This window comes from Hypanus sabinus, chromosome 16 (genome assembly GCF_030144855.1).
Source record: "Hypanus sabinus isolate sHypSab1 chromosome 16, sHypSab1.hap1, whole genome shotgun sequence".
NCBI lineage: Eukaryota > Metazoa > Chordata > Chondrichthyes > Myliobatiformes > Dasyatidae > Hypanus > Hypanus sabinus.
Window position 1 is genome coordinate 50698726 of NC_082721.1, and position 19756 is coordinate 50718481.

General features: G+C 44.2%; 1 protein-coding gene across 1 annotated transcript in view; it reads right to left on the reverse strand.

Moving 5' to 3' along the window:
• Nucleotides 1-479: 479 nt before the first annotated feature.
• Nucleotides 480-19756, reverse strand: part of LOC132406292 (tropomyosin alpha-4 chain) — a 35726-nt gene continuing 16449 nt past the window's right edge. Inside the window, exons 3-8 of the mRNA XM_059991736.1 lie at nt 19173-19290; nt 18112-18182; nt 15650-15725; nt 14260-14322; nt 10352-10421; nt 480-2279 (exon numbers count right to left, since the gene is read on the reverse strand). Coding sequence (XP_059847719.1) covers nt 2197-2279; nt 10352-10421; nt 14260-14322; nt 15650-15725; nt 18112-18182; nt 19173-19290 — 481 coding nt within the window. The 3' untranslated portion in view covers nt 480-2196. The remainder of the gene's footprint in view (nt 2280-10351; nt 10422-14259; nt 14323-15649; nt 15726-18111; nt 18183-19172; nt 19291-19756) is intronic.

A 19756-nucleotide genomic window follows, 5' to 3' on the forward strand; every position in this document is an offset into this window, starting at 1 on the left:
ACAAGAACACCAGTATTGCATATCTCTTTTTCAAGGTCCAGTGATTCCCAGTGTTGGGTCTAGGTCTAGGAGGAAGTGTAGAGCTACCAGTTATCTCCACCTTATCAACAGAACAGCATCTGCTGGCAGCACCCCACAGAAAGGCCTGGCTTTAATGCAGACATGACAAAGCCCAGGGTGTTTTAACACTGATGCAGACCTTCCCTGCTTTGAGAAGGATATGGGAAAGGAAGGTCATATTTAGGAATAAAACCTGGACATGCATTTTCCACAAGTAGTAAATATTGACATTTGCAATTTATTTCCAAGAAGGTGCTGATGCTGCAGGCCAACAATAAATCAAATGACAGCTGAACTTTCTTATTTTTCTAGTGACTGGGGTCAGACAGCTTGGTGCTTGTGGAGCACTCTTTATACTTGGGATAGGTATCACCCAGTGTTACTGAGCTACAAACAAATGGACTAGTCAAACAACAAGGTTTCTTTAGCAGTGAGTCATTTTATTTGCTAACCAGTCAACATCACCAGTGCAAAATTTAGATCACATCATTCCCCAATTTTAATCCAGTGCCATCCACTTTTGATGCAAATGGCATCTTGTTTTGGTGTTTAAGGTCCAGCATATGTGTGATTTGTTTAAAACAGTAAAAACAAAATCTGTATAGTCACAGCTTATGCTGAGGGGAGGCATTCTGGTACTTTCCTAAGGGGGAAAATAGCTTTTGATTTTGTTTTGGGGCCACAGTTGATCAAATATTCTGATTCCTCTGAAGCAGAATGAGATGGTCCAGAATGAAACACCAAGGCTCATTGAACAAGGTGCTAAGAAGTTACTAGGACAACAGACATGACTACAGAGCAACCCAAATCACTGACTGTTTTGGTGATTTATACACGATTAAACACACAAACATGCTGAACAATGCCTGAGTGAACAGACTGGATGGGAACACATTCAGCAACTGTGGGTTTTCTGAAGTGCCTGACATGGTTGCTTATTAACCTCTAAAATCTTGCTTGTAACAGACACTGGCCATTGAACAGAAGACAACACAATTCTTCATGCATGGACTTGTATTGTTGCATCTGCTTACAGATGGGAAATTACAGGAAGAGGAACTGTAGCCCAGCCTAAGCTGTGGTGTCAGGATGGCACCTGTCCTCAACTTCCAAACTGTCCCAGCTTTGAGGGCTGGTGAGTGGTCGATTTCACACTCTGCAGCAAATCTAAATCAACAGCTACTTTCCTCTTTTTTTTAATGCAAATAAGCTTTCACCCACTGAGCAAAAGTATTATAGCATACAAGGTAAATGGTCACCTTTCATCCAATGGCACAGGGCAGTACATAACTACTCACTCGAGTGGTGGAGGTGACACTGGATTGGGGCTGGAATGCAAGATTCTGGTGAAGTTACCATGGGTCAAGGCATTTCTCTAATTTTAACTAGTGTTTTTGATTACCCTACACAGGAAAAAGAAATAGATTACTTTAAAGAATGTGATGTGAACATAGCCAAACTTCTAATATTTTGACTTTTGGTTCTTCCAATCACAGGGGATGTAGAATGACTACATTTTATAGACTGTGGTGCAGAACAAGTCAAAGAGCAACAACTTTGGCACTTGAGTTTTTCTTCCCTGGTGACTGTGAGAAGGGAGCCTAGTAACCTTGACCCACAGGAGTTCACCTGGATAACGAGTTGCAAGAGTTGAGGAGGTCCAGAACCAGAGGAAACAGCCTGCACTGCCAGTCACCATCCAAGATCTACCTCACCCACTGAAACCAAGAACAAAGCTAGCGAGTATAATAGTTGGCAGCACAATACACAGAAAGAGCAACAGGCCAACGATATTTCAGGTTACAGACTTCACCTGAAGAGTTTAACAAGATGTGGAGCAGGTTTTTACCCCAAACCCTGTAGCTCCTGCCTCACATCCCAAGAGAGACTACTTACAGAGCTCTGCGTAATGTAACAATAGGAGAGAGACTGTGTGCACGTGAATGGAGGGGAGAGGGGGAGGTGGGGAAGGAAAGGAAAGAACTGAATAGCATGATAAAAATTCTACAAAATACAAAATTAAAAACTTTGGTCCACGTTCAGTGAATCGAGCTCAGTCGACACTTGAGAGAGAGGACGATATGGAGATGTTGAATCATGAATAGTTGAATGCTGGGAGTTCTGTTGCGGAACTCTTTACAAGTTGTGCAGTTCCTGTAGAGTTTGATCGAGGACCTGGTGCATACCCATGTTCTCTTCTTTTGCTCGAGTAACTTGCTCTGTCAAGGCAAGAGGGATAAGTGGCAGACAGGTTAGCGATGCTACAGTGCACTGAATTTTAAGACTCGACATTCACAATGACCCTGTTGGTATGCAGGTGAGGATGAAGCAATCAGCCCAAAATAGCTTAGGGAGTTAGTCAAGTTTGGAATAAGTTGTAAGGCTCCAACATGGGGGAAGGGAAGAAGAGAGATAGAACTAATGAGATTCCCCCATTGGAAGCTGGAATGAACCCGATCTGGGGACATGCAGATCAATGCAACTGATGTGGCCAAGTGATAAGGGTTAGTTAAGACAAGTGCTGCAGACTGATTGCTAATTAGGGTGAGGATCTCCAAAATAATTTCACCTAAACTCAAACTAGCAGATAACATAATCCAAAACACTTTGAAAGCAGGCTCCCAGAGAGCCTCCTCATGCCGAGTTACCTGGGGCACACTGGGTTAAGCGATAAAGCAGCTGACCAAACTGTGGCAACAACACTGGGAGGCCACGTGGAGCTGGGCTGGGCTGGGCTGAAGCAGGTGACACCATTCCATGCGAGAGGCACCCGAAAAGGAGCACCGGCTCAGGAACTTACCCCAAACACCAAACTTAAGACAGGCTTTATCCGAGTGCTGCAGTGAACCAGAAGGAAGGTGGAGAGAGAGAAGCAGGGAGGATTGAAGAACAGGGAGAGAGTTCTAGACGACGGCAGAGAGTTCTAGAGCAGAGGTCAGCAGAACTTGGAGAAAGCCGAGATTGTTAGGACTATCACTCATCTGATCCGAAAACCCCCTTTTGAATTTCTTCATACAATATGTATCTGGTAACAAAAAGAAGGAACATGAAAGATATCACCCAGACCTCAGCTTTGTCATGACTCATACAGTATGAGCTTCAAGGCAGGAAATCTATGAAATCACTGAGCAGAAACACCATCACTTGCTCTCACTTTGAGCTGGAGTCCGGGGGGCTAGTGAGGTTGAGATTATCAACCGGATTTAAGTCAGCACCACCTTCTATTAATAAATAACAGGACCATGGGAAAATAGGTTCAAACACCCAACTGTTCAGTTCTTTAGTATCTGCCAAGGGTAGCGTATGTATCTCTGATATGTGGTTCCACTCTGGAGATATGGACATATCATCTCAGCTGGTGTTCCAGTGCAATTCTGAGCGAGGGCTCCCCAGTTGGAGGTGTCTTTTGGATGTCCAGGTCTGCCCTCTCACTGGACATGAAAAGTGCTGTTATTTATTTTTTTATTTAGCGGTACAGTGTTGAGTAGGCCCTCCTGACCTTTGGGCCGCACCACACCAGCAGCCCCAAAACCCTGATTAACCCTAATCTAATTGAGGGACACCTTACAATGACCAATTAACATACCCAGTACGTCTTTGGACCGTGGGAGGAAACCAGAGCACCAGAAGAAAACCCATGCATTCCATGAGGACATACAGAGATTCCTTACAGAATGGCAAAGTAACTGACCTGCAGAATGGCTGTGGCACCAATAATAGTGGAGAGCCCAATGCCTTGGCTAGTGCTATCCAGCAGATAATGGGACTGAACCATTGTCACATTTTGTGCAAATCCATGAACAAAAGTGACAATAAATCTAATTGATTAAAGGCTTTGGGAAGTATGGAGACCTTGGGTGATGCCTTCTAAATGCACTGATCATAGGCTCCAACAACCCACTATTAACATAAGTCAGGAGCAGAGTTAGGCTATTCAGCCCATTGAGCCTACACCACCATTCCATCATGGCCGATCCTGGATCCCATTCAACCACATACACCTGCCTCTCGCCATAACCTTTGATGCCATGACCAACCAGAATACCATGGACTTTGCCTCCACTGCAGTCTGTGTCAGAGCATTCCACAGATTTACTACTGGCTCGTCACACCTTCCCTACACACAGAGTGCAGCTCCATCACACAGTCCCTCGACAGACTGAAGTTCAGTGATTACAGATGGCCTAACTGGGGGCCAACAATGTGCTCCTCACAGGCGGCACAGTGGCACAACAAAAACAGCGGCAGAACCAGAGACCCAGGTTCAGTCCTGACCTTGAGCACTGTTGTGTGTGGAGTCTGCACTTTCTTCTTGTGACTATGTGGGTTATCCTGGTTTCCTCACACATTCCAAAGACGTGTGGTTTGGTGGGTTAATTGGCCGCTGTAAATTTTCTCCATTGTGTAGGTGAGTGCGAGAATCTTTGGGGTGGGGGTGGGGCGAGTCGGAGAGAATATAAAAATGATCAACAATGGTTGATGGTCAGTGTAGAGATAGTGGGTGAAAGGGTCTGTTTCTGTACAGTACTGACAAATACAGCTATAGGTACCAATCCATTCTACAAGCTGGCAGCTCATTGCAACACCTGCTTCTTGCTTCAGTTTAATTATTGTCTTCACCGCGAGCAGCTACTATCCAAATCAGTTGTAAATCTACCAATCTCCTGTTATTAGCTCATAATAGCTTGGTACAGCAACTGCTTTGCATGTGACCACAAGACACTTGGAGAGTTATGGACACAATTCAGCACTTCACGGAAACCAGTCCACAATTCTTGTTGCCACAGTAAAGCGGCATAATCAAAGACCCCTCCCACCCTGAACATTCTCTCTTCTTCCATTGGGGGAGAAGATAAAAAACCCTGAGAGCATGAACCACTAGGCACAAGGACAGTTCTGTCCCACTACAAGTAGTTCCCTAGTACAGCAAGTTGGACTTGACCTCATAATCAATGTTGTTATAATCTTCTACCTTACTGCTTACCTGCATTGCACATTTTCTGCAAATGTTACACTTTGTTCTGCATTGTTACTGTTTTACCTTGCAGTATCTCAGTGCACTGTGTGATGGTCTGATCCGTATGAAGTTTACAAGCATTTCACTGTGACAATAATAAACCTACACCAATTCCATCCCTGATTTTCAAAAAGAGGGGTGGCGAGTGCGGATTTTGGGCTCTACTGAACTAGTCTGGTAAGCACACACACTGCCATCTCATGGGTGATGGATGGCACACTAACTAGCTGGGCTGTTTCACTGAATGGTGTTGGCTTAGTACCCATCCAGGCAAATGAAGGAATTCCTTTGAGCACCATTGGATCGGCACAGCTCTCAGCTTCGACCACCACTCCTGAAGCCAACAGTATTTATGTTCTGTAGCTGGGTAACAGTGACCCCAGGATTTTGGCAGTGAAGGGAAAACCACTGAACTTGCAGGTGATGCTGCCTCACTGTAATCTTTCTCAGATCCATAGTACTGGATCTCAGGATTCTTGCAACTCTGGTTTTACCCAGCCAAACTCACTGTATGCCAATCAGCCCAACTCTGAATTCCTCCAAATCACTCACAGCTTATCCATCAAAAATTGCACTCCAAAGCCTCCAACTCTGCCGGGGACATCAGCCCACGTTAAAGGCAAAAGTAGCTGCTGTGTGGCGAATCATTTCTGGGCTGTTTTCCATCAGTGAAGGAGTGTCTAATACCAGGCTGGAAGTGTCTGCTGTTCTGATCATACTTGTCAGGTACAGTATATCACAGTTGTCCGCACTCAACCAATGTCACAGCACCATTTACACTCACCCAATCAAACATGACCTTGAAAATTTCAACTGATCACAGGTCTCAGGCATGCCGAGCTCAACTGCACTCTGCAACAGCCTGGCACTGATTAGATGGTCACGTATCCACATCCAAAGGAGTGGGAGGAGGGGCAGATGGGTGGTTAAGGAGACTGCTTGCTGGGTTTATTGGTTCTCTCATATTCAGTACAAGGGAATTAGTGGAATTAGTCCCTTTGCAGAAGCAGGCCATTCAGCACTTTTACCTGTCCTACCCAACACTGAGGTCCTGCTGGATGATCCCTTTCCATCTTACCACCTTTGCTCCAATGTGTTTTACACATTGCACCATAACCTCAATGAGATCCCAGACCTGGCTGCTGAACATGTTCGTTATAGAGCAGCCCTGGGCTGGACCACGTGGTCAACAGCCCCAGCACTGGTGTAATGGAGAGCAGTCCTCCCAACAATGTAGCAGAGGGGCTGGTGAGCGTGGGGCATCACCGTTCATTGACCTGCACTGTGTTGAATCCACCTCCACAGCTGGCAAGCATGAGAAATACCCTGGTCTGCTGTTGGGGAACTGGATGACACGATGACTGGATGGGGTCCGGAGACTCTGCATAGGTACAGTACCAGGACCAGAGGGCATCAGTCGACAGCATAGTCCTCAAAGACAGCACCCGAAAGTGGAAAGGGAAACACCAATGGACCACCTCCATTTGTTCCTCCAGGATGGAGGAGCCAGTTGCTCAGTATCGATGTCCAGTTCAATCCCACACTGAGTTCTTGTACAGGATAGGCCTCGGCCAGAGGCTGAGGACAAATATCTCCAACCAAGCTGAAGGAACAGTAATACTGACACCGAAGGGCTTATTCCCATCAGCATTGATTCCATGTAGTTCACAGGTTCGACAGGAGGCACATGCAAATGTATTAAAGGTGCAAGAGCTTCGGCTGGTGTGTGGGAGGGGATGGGAATGTGGTTTGGCCAGTGAGACATAGGTTTCCTCCCCAGCACAGAGGGTCAGGTTGGTTCACCCACCCCTTAAGAGACAGACCAACGGACTGTACCCTTCATCCTGGCACCTATCAGTGACACACGCAAAGAATCCATGCTCAAATCCGCACAGCAGGGGATGGCTGCATCTGCACCGGTGCTGCGAGATGAACGTGCCAGGGCGAGGATTGCAGAGCCTCTCCGAGGACTGGAACATCAGGATTCAGGAAGGAGATTGCCAATGATGATTGGCGTCAACTGAGTGGGCCGGGTTTTTTTTTATATATAAAGAAAGAAAAAGTGATCATATTGACTCTGGCTCTTGCACACTCACACTAGAATCAGAAGCAGATGGCTCACAGCGCAGGGCGAGATTACAGTGGCCCAGCACTGTTGGGAGGTGTCAATTTTCATCCGTCCCCTCTGGTAGATACAAGGATCCTAGGAAGTTACTTTAAAAGCTGAGAGCTCTTCCTAGTATTTCAAAGAATATTTGTTCCTCAGCCAGCACAACGGGCATGATGCCAAGTAGACCCCACTGCACTCTAACTACAACAGCAGCAATAGTTTTGATCTGCTTCAATAGCTGTAAAGATGGTTGGAATGACGCAATAACAAACACACAAATCTTTTTCTCTAATCATCTACAGGTTATATTGGTACAAGAGAGATGTAGCAAGGTTTGTATAACTGAGAACAAATTAGCTTGGTACTATATGGAAGGATGGCAGGTCAGTTATAACCAAGGCAACTTCAAGGCTACGGCTACAGAATCACCATACGTTTATCAGACTCTTAACAATCAATAGATTCAAAAAATGTTGATTATATACTAGAGATGTGAAAAAAATAGGAGGAAACAGTCTCAGCTTTATCCACAATCGAAACTGATCCATGAGTGGGAGAGTTCAGAGGAAAAGCTCTGGTGTAATTAGCCAAATAATTACCAATGATCCCAAACACATCACTAAGTTTAGATGTAAAAGGTGCAGTGAGACGAAGTTAGTGGAAGAAAGGGCTGGGGTGATGAAAGGTCATTTACAAGGAAGTCATATCATTGATGGCGTGGTCTAACTCCTCACTGACAGCTTTGTTCTTCAGCTTCTTAACACAAGAGTTCTTCTGCAGTTTTAAGGGTAGAAGGTGAGCAGAGAAAATGCAATGGTGGTTCAAGTGAAATATTTAGAGGAAAATCTGTATAAAAAAAAGGTGAAGTGAAAGTGAAAAGAAAAAAAACAAGTAAAATCAATAAACAACATCTTTCAGCACTGACTTTTCAAGTAAATTGTATATCAAATTAAAATCAAACATTGTCCATCAGTTTGAGTAAGGCTCAACCTACATAACCTACTCTTTCCCAAAGATCACTGTGCCCAAGAGTGGGTTTTGTCACAGGTATCGCCAACTGAAGTGTCGATGAAGATTGAGACATCGAGGCAAATGCCAAAAGCAAGCGAGAGTTCAGTGCTCACTGCCTTCCTTTTGATTGCTGCTGAGGTGTCTGTGTGGCTCGCTGTGGCAGGTGGGTAGACCTCCGCACTTGAGTGCTGTCTCTCTTTGTTGACTAAGGAAGATGTTACTGTGGTTCTGTGCGTATGAATTGGACTACTGCATTTATAGACTGGACTTTTTCCAGACTTACGGTTTTTATACTGTGTGTTTTTCACCCATTTTTTTCCACTTTGTTGTACAAGGGAAGGGGGCTTGGGGTCGAAATTCTTGCACCATTTTTTTTTATGGGGAAGGATGGTTTGGGGTCAATGTTCTTGCTCCATTTTGTACGGGGGAGGGTTGGGTTTAGGTTCAAAGTTCTTTGAAAGTGTGAGAGCGAGAGACCGCATGCATGCGTGGTGTTTGGGTGTTGATGATTGCACCTCCGTTCTTTTTTGTGCAGGGGGTATGTTTGATGTTTCTCAAACATCATGTTGTTCTTTGTTCCTGGACAGGACAAATCTCAGTTATATATGGAAACGTACTTTGATAATACATGTACCTTTGAGGCACCTGGCTTTGTTACTCAAAGTGTCTCTGAATGGCATCTACAAGCACTGGGCACAGACGAGCGGAGCCATTCAGCCCATTTATCTCATCTGCCCTACCTCTTAACATCCAGGCCCTTTATTCAGCCAGGGCAAAAGCCGTTACCTGCCCTTTGCTGGCTAAATAAGCTCAGTGAACTTGTGACTTCACACAGCCACCCTGAATTTACTGTTCATGCTACTTTCTCAAATACAGTTGGCCCTGCTTATCCACGGGGGATTGGTTAAGGGACCCCCCCCCCCCCCGCGGATACCAAAAAACATGGATGCTCAAGTCCCTATGGATGCTCAAGTCCCTTATTCAACCTGTCTCAATGCAGTGGACTTTAGGACCCGGGGGAGCTCGGGACCCGCCGCTCGCGGTTGCTGCTGAATCCGCAGTGTTTCTGTTCCATTGACGGAAAATGATCACAATTGAAAATAAAGTGGAAATAATAAAGCAACCGGAAAGAGGTGAAACGTCATTGGTCATTGGAAAAGCGTTAGGCTATAGTTAGTTAATGATCGGAACAATTTTAATGGATAAAGTGAGAATAATGGAGCATGAGAAAGGCCCTGCCCCAATGTAAGTTACAATTATTACTAAGCAACACAGTGATTTAATTACTGAAATACATACATTTCTTAAGTGTTTTATATGCCTAGAAAGGTAAAATATATGCTATATACTAAGACAAACGTTTGATTAACTGATGCTAAATAATACTGAATGTACCTATTCTGACTTAGAGAACTTGCGTTTTATTTTTCGATTCCTGATCCATGGTAGCCTATGCGCATCCTCCCATATATTTTAAATCATTTCTAGATTACTTACAATACCTAATACAATGTAAATGCTATATAAATAGTTGTTATACTGTATTGTTTAGGGAATAATGACAAGAAAAAAGTCTGTACATGCTCAAACAACGAGTGCTGGAGAGAGAACTTCTGGGTTTTCCCGATCCACGGTTGGTTGAATCCGCACATGTGGAACCCGCGGATAAGGAGTGCTGACTGCAGGTTGTATTTTGAAGCAGCCTTTGATCATGCTTACTGGACAGCAAGGAGAAATCTCATTGGTCACTCCTGCACCACCTCTAGAGCCTGGAAAGTCATTTGTCTAAGCACACTGACCGGTAGCTCACCGTGTTATCATACAATTGAGAGATTTGGAAGCCAGAGCTGCTCTCAGTCAGTTCCTCAAGTACCAGGTTATACAGATCTGTACTGAGTGGAGGGATGCTCATGGCTGAACATTGTATTCCACAAGACTGCTGTCAGCACTCATGAGAAGAGGAGAAACAGTCTCTTCTCATAACCTCTGCTTCCCGATAACCCCAACAGTGTCTGTCCATTCAAAGAGAGGAAGGGGAGAGAGCAACAGCAGGCAGGCACCTGAGGGGAGGGAAAGGGTGCAGATCCAGATGAGTGAGAAATGAAGAGAGGGGGGCTGCAGAATGAATAAAGAAATTAGTAAGATGTTCATACCTTCCAGTTCATCGATGGTCTTTTCCAGTTTAGCAACGGACCTTTCAGCAAACTCCGCACGAGTTTCTGCCTGTGAATCACAGCCAATATTTACACATCACCGTAAGTTTGCTCAACATCTCTGAGACTATTGGTCCCTGAGAGGATGAGTGGGGGCTGCATGACGGTTGAGCAACCAAACCGTGGCACCATGGTTCAGGGATCCATTCCAGGGGTTGGGGGGTGTAGGATGAAAGAAGAAGAGAAGTATAGTTGTAATTGGGGATAGTGTAGTCAGAGAACAGGCAATACTCTGTCATGAGGATTGAGAGTCCCAAAAGCTGTATGTCTGCCAGGTCCCTGGATTCGGGACATCTCACCAGACCGGCAGAGGAACTTGGAATGGGAAGGAAAGACCCAGCTGAGCGATCCATGTGGGTATCAATGATGTAGGAAGGAGGAGGAAAGAGGATCTGCTGAGGGAATTTGAACAGCTAGGGACTAAACTAAAACACAGAACTAAAAGGTAAACTCCGGATTGTTATCCGAGCCACATGCAAATTGACACAAGGTGGATAAGATTAGTGTTAAACATGTGGCTCAAAGTTTGGTGTGGGAGAAATAGGTTTGAATTCCTAGGACATGACACCAGGACTGGAGAAGGAAGGTGCTGTTCTGATGGGATGAACTTCACCTGAACCATGCTAGAACAAGGGTCCTCACAAACCACAGAACTAGGGCTGTGGACAGGGCTTTAAGCTAAATAGTAGGGGTCTGGGTTCAACAGCTTGGAAAATTATGAATAAAGTAAAGGGAAGAAGAGTGCAGGAGAGGCTATTGAAGTCTCCAGAATAAAGAATAAGTCAAAAAGTTTAGAAAAGGATAAGAACTAGATAAGAAATAGAAATAAAAGGATAAGAAATAGAAGACTCAGGCAACATGGAGACAAAATTGAATATTTAAATATACACAGTATGTGAAATAAGTTAATCTTGTAACAGTTAGAAATTGGTGGGTAATACATTGTGGGCATCACAAAGTTGTGGCTAAAGAAGATCATAGCTGGGACCTTAACATCCAAGGATACGCATTATATCAAAAGTACAGGCAGATGGGCAGAGGGGGTAGGGCAGCTTTGTTGTTTAAAAAAAACACAAAATCAAATTATTATAAAGTAACATAGAATCAGAAGATGCAGTTTCTTAATCTATCCACAAGAATTCTGTAAGGTTAAAAAAAAATTGATGAGAGTTACAAGCAGGTCTCCGAACAGAAGCTGGCATGTGGGGTATAAGTTATAGTGGGAGACAGAAAAGACATGTAAAAAGGGTAATGTTATGGTGGATTGGGAAAAATCAGGTTGGTACTGGATCACAAGAGAAGGAATTTATAGAATGCTTTTTAAAGCAGCTTGTGGTCGAGCCCACTCAGGGAAAAAAGTAATTCTGGATTTGGTGCTGTGTAATGAACAAGTTTTGATTAGGGAGCTTAAGGTAAAGGAACCCTTGAGAGACAGTGATCATAATATGATAGAATTCAATCTGCAGTTTGAGAGGGAGAAGCTAAAATCTGATGTATTGCTATTACACTTCAGTAAAGGCAGCTACAGAGGCATGAGAAGGGAGCTGGCCAAAGATGAGTTGAAAGGGATATTTGCAAGGGTGTCAGCAGAGCAGCAATAGCTGGAATTTCTGGGAGTAATTTAGAAGACGCAGGATCGGTTAAGTCAGAATTAGTATTCATAGGGGAGGGTGAGGAACTGTGCTGGCAAGGGAAGTCAAAGAAAGCACAAAGGCAAAAGAGAGGGCATATAATATAGCAAAAACCAGTTGGAAGCTGGAGGATTGGGAAGCTTTAAAAACACAACAGAATGCAATAAGGAGAGCAAAGACAAAATAGGAAGGCAAGCTAGTCAATCATACAAGAAGATATTTTTTTCCAGACATACAAAGAGCAAAAGAGAGGCAAGAGTGGACATCAGACCATAATAATGGGGGTGGGGTAGTAACAGGGGGAGGAATCAAAGAACGGGTGGAAGAATTGTGTCACTGTGGAACACTCTGTGGTTTCCTTAAGATTTCCTGACAAATCTGTTGGAATTCTTTCAGGAAATAGGAGGCAGGTTAGAGAAAGGAGAGTTAGTGAATATTGTTTATTTGGATTTCGAAAGACCTTTGACAAGGTGGCACACAGGAAGCTGAGAAGCATGAATCTCTGGTACTAATGGAAAGATATTGGTGTGGACAGAAGACTGGCTGACTGGTAGAAGGCAAAGAGTGGGACTAAAAGGGGCCTTTTCTGGTTGGCTACCAGTGATTAGTGGGGGTTCTGCAGTGGTCATCATTGGGTCCATTACTTTTCACATTATATGTTAATGATCTGGATGACAGAATTGATTGCTTTGTGGGCAAGTTAGCGATAATTCAAAGATATACAGTTGGAGGGGTAGGTAGTGTTGAGGAAGAAGGGAGTTTGCAAAAGGACTTAGACAGATTGGAGAATAGATAAAGTAGTAGGAAATGGAATAGTGTCCGGAGGTACTTGCTTTTGTACTACGGTAGAAGGCATAGATTATTTTGTAAGTGGGGATGGAATTCAGAAATCAGAAGTGCAAGGGGACATGGGAGTTCTCATGCAGGATGCCCTAAAGGTTAACTTGCAGATTAAGTTAGTAATAAGGGAAGGCAGTTGCAACATTAGCATTCATTTCAAGAGGACTAGAATATAAAAGCAGGGATGCAATGCTGAGGCTTTATCAGGCATTGGTCAGACCACACTTGGAGCACTGTGAATGGTCTTGGACTCCTATGTGTTGGCATTGGAGAAGGTCCAGAGGAAGTGGATGAGAATGATCCCAGGAGTGAAAAGGTTAACATACAAGGAGTGTTTGATGGCTGGGACTGTACTCATTGGAGTTGAGAAGAATGAGAGGGGATCTTATTGAAACCCATTGAATATTGAATGGCCTAGATAGTGCAGATGGGGCCAGAGGGCATAGCCACGGAAAAGAATGATATCCTTTTAGACAGAGGGTGGTGAATCTGTGGAATTCATTGCCATACGTCTGTGGAGGCGTAGTCATTGGGTATATTTAAAACAGAGGTTGATAGGTACTTAATTGGTAAGGGTGTCAAAGGAAGAAGGCAGGAGAATGAGTTTGAGAAGAAAATAAATCAGCAATGATCAAATAGCATAGCAGATTCAATGGGCTGAATGACCTAATTCTGTTCCTATGTCTTATAATCCTGAATTATTGGAAAGATTAGTCAACTCCATGGAATAGTAATAGATTCAGTCTAATGGAGCTGGAGTTACTAACAACCTACAAAATGGTTCTGTTAGAAACAGAAGCACGTTTTGATGCCGAAGTGTCATTCAAACAGAGCTGGATAAACAGCTGGAGCCAGATTGCTGCTGAACTGTCCAGTAACTGTCATGTCTTTGTAAAATTATTCCTTAGTCTTCACAACCTCACTACTGTGGGTTACCTCTTCCAACCCATCCTGCAGGTAAAGTCAGAACCACATCAGCATGAGAACCCAATCCTAATTGTGCAGCAAAGCGTGCAGAGGATTCAATCAAGTTCTACAAAAAGAACTGTGCAGACCATTGGAGTAGTTTGTCCCAAAGCCCCACTTAAACAACCCTGGGGATATTAAGCTGGACCTGAGGCATGTGAAAAGAAAGACTGTGAAGAATGGCAGGTAAGAATAACATTCAGTAATTCAGTAAAGAGGCTGTGAAGAATAACTGTGACCAACAGACTAACTTGCTAAAAGTGATAAAATTGATTTCAGCAGAGCACAGCGGGCCTGAGGAAATTAATCCACCCAGCCCAGACCCAACTGTGGATGGCATGAACATCCATTAGATGCAAAATATGTGCTAGATAAGTGTGCAACGTCAGCAGGGTTTTACGAGGGACTTACCTCCTTGAGTTTGTCACTCAGGATCTTGATCTCATCCTCATACTTATCTTCTTTCTCCGAGTACTGCCAACAGAAGGACAAGTTAGTGAAAGCCAAACATCATGGTCACCAGTCCTGTCATACTCCCGTTACAATCAGTTATCAAGGATCATGAAGAATAAAAGGAAGCTAGTCAACCCCTCAATGGGATCTTCCCTTTAAACAGACCATAGCAGATTCATACTTCATCTCCATATACTCAACACATACCTTTAAACACTACAAGAATCTACAAAAGATCTACAAACATTTCACTTCCAACTCTTGTGACAAGACAGTTCTAAATTTCTGTATCCTTAAGAGTTTTGAAGAAAAGTAATTAGATGTTCCTCAAGACCCAGGTGAGAGTCACACTGCCCATTGATTGGTGTTTGTGCCTCCTCACAAACCCCTATCCAGTTTTACATCAAAGTCTCTTTCCCTGAGATTTCAGCCCATTATTACAATACTGAGGGCAAGAGATGCGGGCTATGATGAACATCCATACCCTTCCCTTCTCTGTTGACTAAGGTACACATAAAAGAATTCAGAGATCTTTTGCATTGTTCTTAACAATATTACTCTTCAATCCCAAACCATCATTGCCCAAAATAAACATTGCCCCAGCACTCATCCGTGTTATCGTACTTGTCCTTTTTGACTGGATGACTCTCATAACTTATTCCCATGGCAACCCTGACCTCACCCTACAGAGTTATTTTCTTTATCCAATCCATCCCCCTCCCACTTTCTCTGCAGCTGGACTTCATCTTATTCCCAGGATTGAATAGATCAAAGCTAAAGGGCATAGGTTTGATGTGAATGGGGAAAGATTAAGGGGAACAGATTGGTGAGTTGTTCCACATGGAGGCTGGTGGGTTATCTGGAAAGTGCTTCTAGAGGAGATGGGTACAATTACAGCACTAACAAGATATTTAGGCAGGTTAATGGACAGAAATAGGGATTGGGCCAAACATGGGCCAATGAGACTAGCATATGAAGGTGACCTGGTCAGCACAGAAGGCTGAAGGAGCTGTTTCTGAACTGTACAACTATAACTGATTTAAAGCCAACTTTGTTAACTCTTTCTTGGTTATCATGAAAGCTATTCAACGTGAAATGTCAACTCTTTCTCTCCATAGACATGTCAAGTGTTTCCAGTAGCTGCAGCTTTAAAAAAAAAATTTCATCAACCATTTCCCAGTTCGTCACCATTCAAACACTCAATTCATGTCACGAAAGAAAGACACTGACTAAAGAATCTGGTGAGGAACCTGGGATTGATTAGTGAACACAGCATAAACCAAACCATTGCTTCAAGCGTAATTCAAACCTAAACTCAGCAGGAATTGAATAAGGATCACAGACTCACCTTTTCTGACTGAGCCTCCAGTGACTTGAGGTTGTTGGTGACATTTTTCAGCTGTTCTTCTAGGTCGCTACACTTCCTGTGCGAAGCAGATCGGAATTGCTTTAGTGTGGCAGAGACCAGCAGTGACACCACGCAGTGATCGGTGGCCACCAGTAATCTCTACAGGAGGTGGTGGGAGCTCACCCTTGCACACTTTCAACTCAGTTCAGGAAAGGGGAGTGACTGATCAGTCATTATCGGAGATACTAAGCCACTGTAAAGTCTCATGCAAATCCCCAGATTCTTCCCACAACATCACGGACAATCACACGAAAATAATGTCACAAGTACGGACAGAACTCGTTATGTTGATACCCATCCTCATAACCGTTTACTTATCTTTCCCCTACATTCATCTCCTTACATTGTTTATCCCATTCTTTTCAAAGCTGAACCTATCTTGGTGACGGTGATGGACTTTAGGAACACCAAGCTTGCACTGCTCCCTATTATTACTGATGGTAAGAATGTGGATGTGGCGAGGACCTACAAGTACCTGGGGGTGCACCTGGATGACAGACTTGAGTGGAGCACTAACATAGAGGCTGTGTACAAGGGCCAGAGTCGCCTCTACTTCCTGAGAAGACTGAGGTCCTTTGGAGTGTGCAGGCCTCTCCTTTACATGTTCTACCAGTCTGTTGTCACCAGTACAATCTTCTATGCGGTGGTATGCTGGGACAATGGCATCAACATAGGTGAGGCCAACAGGCTAGGTTCAATAAACAAAATACAAAGGTTGGCTCTGTTATAGGAGTCAAACTGGACACACTGGAGGCTGTAGTAGATCAAAGGGCCCTGTGGAAAATCCTGGCAATTCTTCACAATATTCTCACCCACCTTGGCTAAACAGAGGAACACTTTTCGTAATAAACTAAGACAACTGCACTTCTTCAAAGAACATGATACAAGGCCATTCTTGCCCTTGGCCATTAGGCTCTATAATGAGTAATCCTATAGCCAGGGAAGTGATGATCCCTGCTGTTAGAGTGTTTGAGGTTACTTTTTTTTATTATTTCTTCTCTTCTAATATTTGTATATTTGTGCACTTTTAATGCTACTGTGACACTAATTTCCTTTGGGATCAATAATCTATCTTTATGTGCTACCTTGTCACATTGTCTGCAAATTGGCTTATTGAAATACTAATGTATTGAAATGTTCAATACCAATGCAACATCCTTCCTTTTTAAAAGTAGCCTACTCTGAATGGTTTCCATATACTTGTATTACTGTGGGTTGTTTAGCGCAAAATCTTCTACAAGTGTTGAGCTCTGTATTTCATTGCTAGTGTTGTTCAGTTCCAAGTTCAACTCCATACGCCAAGTTGAGGCAGTGTCACAGCATTGCGTCCAACTTCAGGACTGGAGCCACAGATCCCACTTATATTGTAACAAAAGAACTAATTGATACAAACATCACTATACCACCAATCATCTATGCAACAACTTGAAAAAAAAGAGGTCAACTTTTCTTTCATCTCACACAGATTTCATTTGCCAGCCCACATCTTCTCTAGATTTTAATTATATTGATCCAGGCCTATTTCCCCAAACAGTATCCAGAAACTGGCTGGCCTCTGATTTTGTCTCTGAATTTCCTTGTGTTAAAGGGGTCACATTTGCAATTTCTCTATCCTGGACACCCAAGATGACCAAGCTGTTCCAGAGGTAAGATCTGTTTAAGTCTCCTATGGGATCAGGGAAGTGTTTACACTGCTACCTTTCTTCTGAATGCAAGTACCAGTGGGGAAAAGGTGTGTCAGAGTCATGAAATGCAAACTCTCAACTAAGACTGGGTTAACAATGTAGAGCACAAAAACAAAGAAATCCTTAAACATATACAAGAAAACAGCAGTGGCTTTGAGTTCTTAGCTCATGAAGGAAGGGCTGAATCTGGGACTTCCCATGGAGAGGATGTGTTCCAGCTGGAAGCATTTGAGAAACACAGATCAGACCACCATCAAGTTTGGACTTGCTGTGGAGAAGCTCAAAGTACATGCAACCATAACAGCTAATGAGCTGGTTCCCAACTACAGGGAGCCAAGAAACAAGCTGCAGCTGTTAGCTTTCACACAAGGATATCACCCTGATCAGGTGCAAATGCCCTTCTTGACTCCCACCTCAGAAAGGATCCCAATTCCCACCTACCAGCCTGACCATCATACCCTTGATACCCAATCTATCATTCACCTACATCTCCAGAGTGCATGCTCCCAACCCCAATCCAAACAATGCAATTTTACATGACATTGACTGTCTGTAAACGTTGCCCCCCCACTTCTATTCCAACATCATCAGCTGAGGAGTCAATGGCCACGCCAAGGTCTTGAGATGCTTGGATAAGTTATGGTAAAGATACAGCTCAAATAAAAAAAATCTCAGCCTGTGCATCAACATCAAAAGCCGGCAAGTTCATACACTTACATCTCTGCCACTTCAGCACGTTCTTCGGCACGCTCCAGCTCTCCTTCTAAGATGACCAGTTTACGAGCCACCTACACAGGGAGATTTGAAGTCAAGATCACCACCATCATTATCAAGCTCAGAGAAACCCCTGCTATCACTTCCTCACTCCCAGTGCCCTGCCCTCCCCACCTCATGTCAAGTACCACCTCAGCCACTCCCAAACCGCAACATCTACCAGCAAGGACAAGGACAGCACACAAATACGAACCGCATTTCCTGCAGAGCCCCCTCCATCATGACTTGCTCATCATCTGACTCTCCCTGTCCTCTCCAGCTTTGCAGCAACACCTTCAACAGTAGGATTGCTATGGCTCACACAGAGGATTATCACCACCTACTTTATGGCAATAAGGCATGGGCAACAAATGCCCACAAAGCAGAGCCCTGGAGAAACGAGCCAAGTGCTGTGTCCCCACTGCCCTTGCCCTCTCCCTGGTGCTGTGGTCACAGGTTTGGGGATTCTAGCAGAGTTGTTTGGATGGTAAGCGGTGGAAGGAATGGTAAGTGGTGGTAGGAATGCCAATCACAGGGCTGCTCAGCCCTGGAGTTTCTTTCACTACTCAAGCTGCTTTCATACAGATAGTGGGGAGGACTCCAGTTTTAGAAGACCTCTGATGGAGTGGTTAGTCCGCAAAATTCAGTCAATGACTTTGCACTACTGCAAAGCTACAAATTTCACAGTGACAGTGCTAATAAACCTGACCCTGTCACTGGCACAGACAGCAGTCAGGAAGCAGGAATAAAGGCTGTGGCCGATGGTGATAAGTGGGATTACACCTCTGCTTCTCTCAATGTAGAATTACTTTGAATGAAAGATCACAATTCCTGAAAAGGCTGACAACTAAACAAGGAGTGTTATGATTCATCAGGAGGAGGCAAAGAAGCTGCAAGGTGATTTAGTGGAGTGAGTGAGTAGGTACAGCAGTAGCATGGACAATTGGAGCACAGGTGTCTGACGACAGAACTGCTGGTTAGCTGAGGGACATGCTCACATTGATTATTCACTGGCCCGCACTCACCTCCTCATACTTGCGGTCAGCCTCTTCAGCGATGTGCTTTGCCTCCTTCAGCTGGAGCTCCTGAAGCTCCATCCTCTCCTCGTCTTTCATTGCACGGCTCTCGATCACTTTCATGCCTCTGTCGGGTAAACGCATGGTCAGAGCAATAGGTCAGGAATAGGAGCAGAATACTGGGTCAGTGGCATTTCCTAACCAGGGCTTTCAAACCAGGTCAATGTGAAAAAGTATCTGTTGACAGTGACACTAATATACCTCATCAAACATGGCCCCAGGAATGGCTCAGAACACCAACCCCACACTGTGTACATGCAGATGTAATTTCCAGTGCACAACTGCTTAACATCACTAAATGCCAGGGACAGATTCAACCACTGGATGGAGATGCATGGAGCCCAACCCAAAAGAAAGAACTTCGCAGATCTCCAAAAATATTTCATATGGAATCAGTGACAAAAACAGGTCACTCAGCCCCACTGACTCATTGACTTGCTTCCACTTAGACTTGAACTGGCTGACCAGGCCAGCTCAAGTTACTGGTTCTGGGCCAGGTTACCGGTTCTGCCACAGGGGCAGCTGGGCAGTGT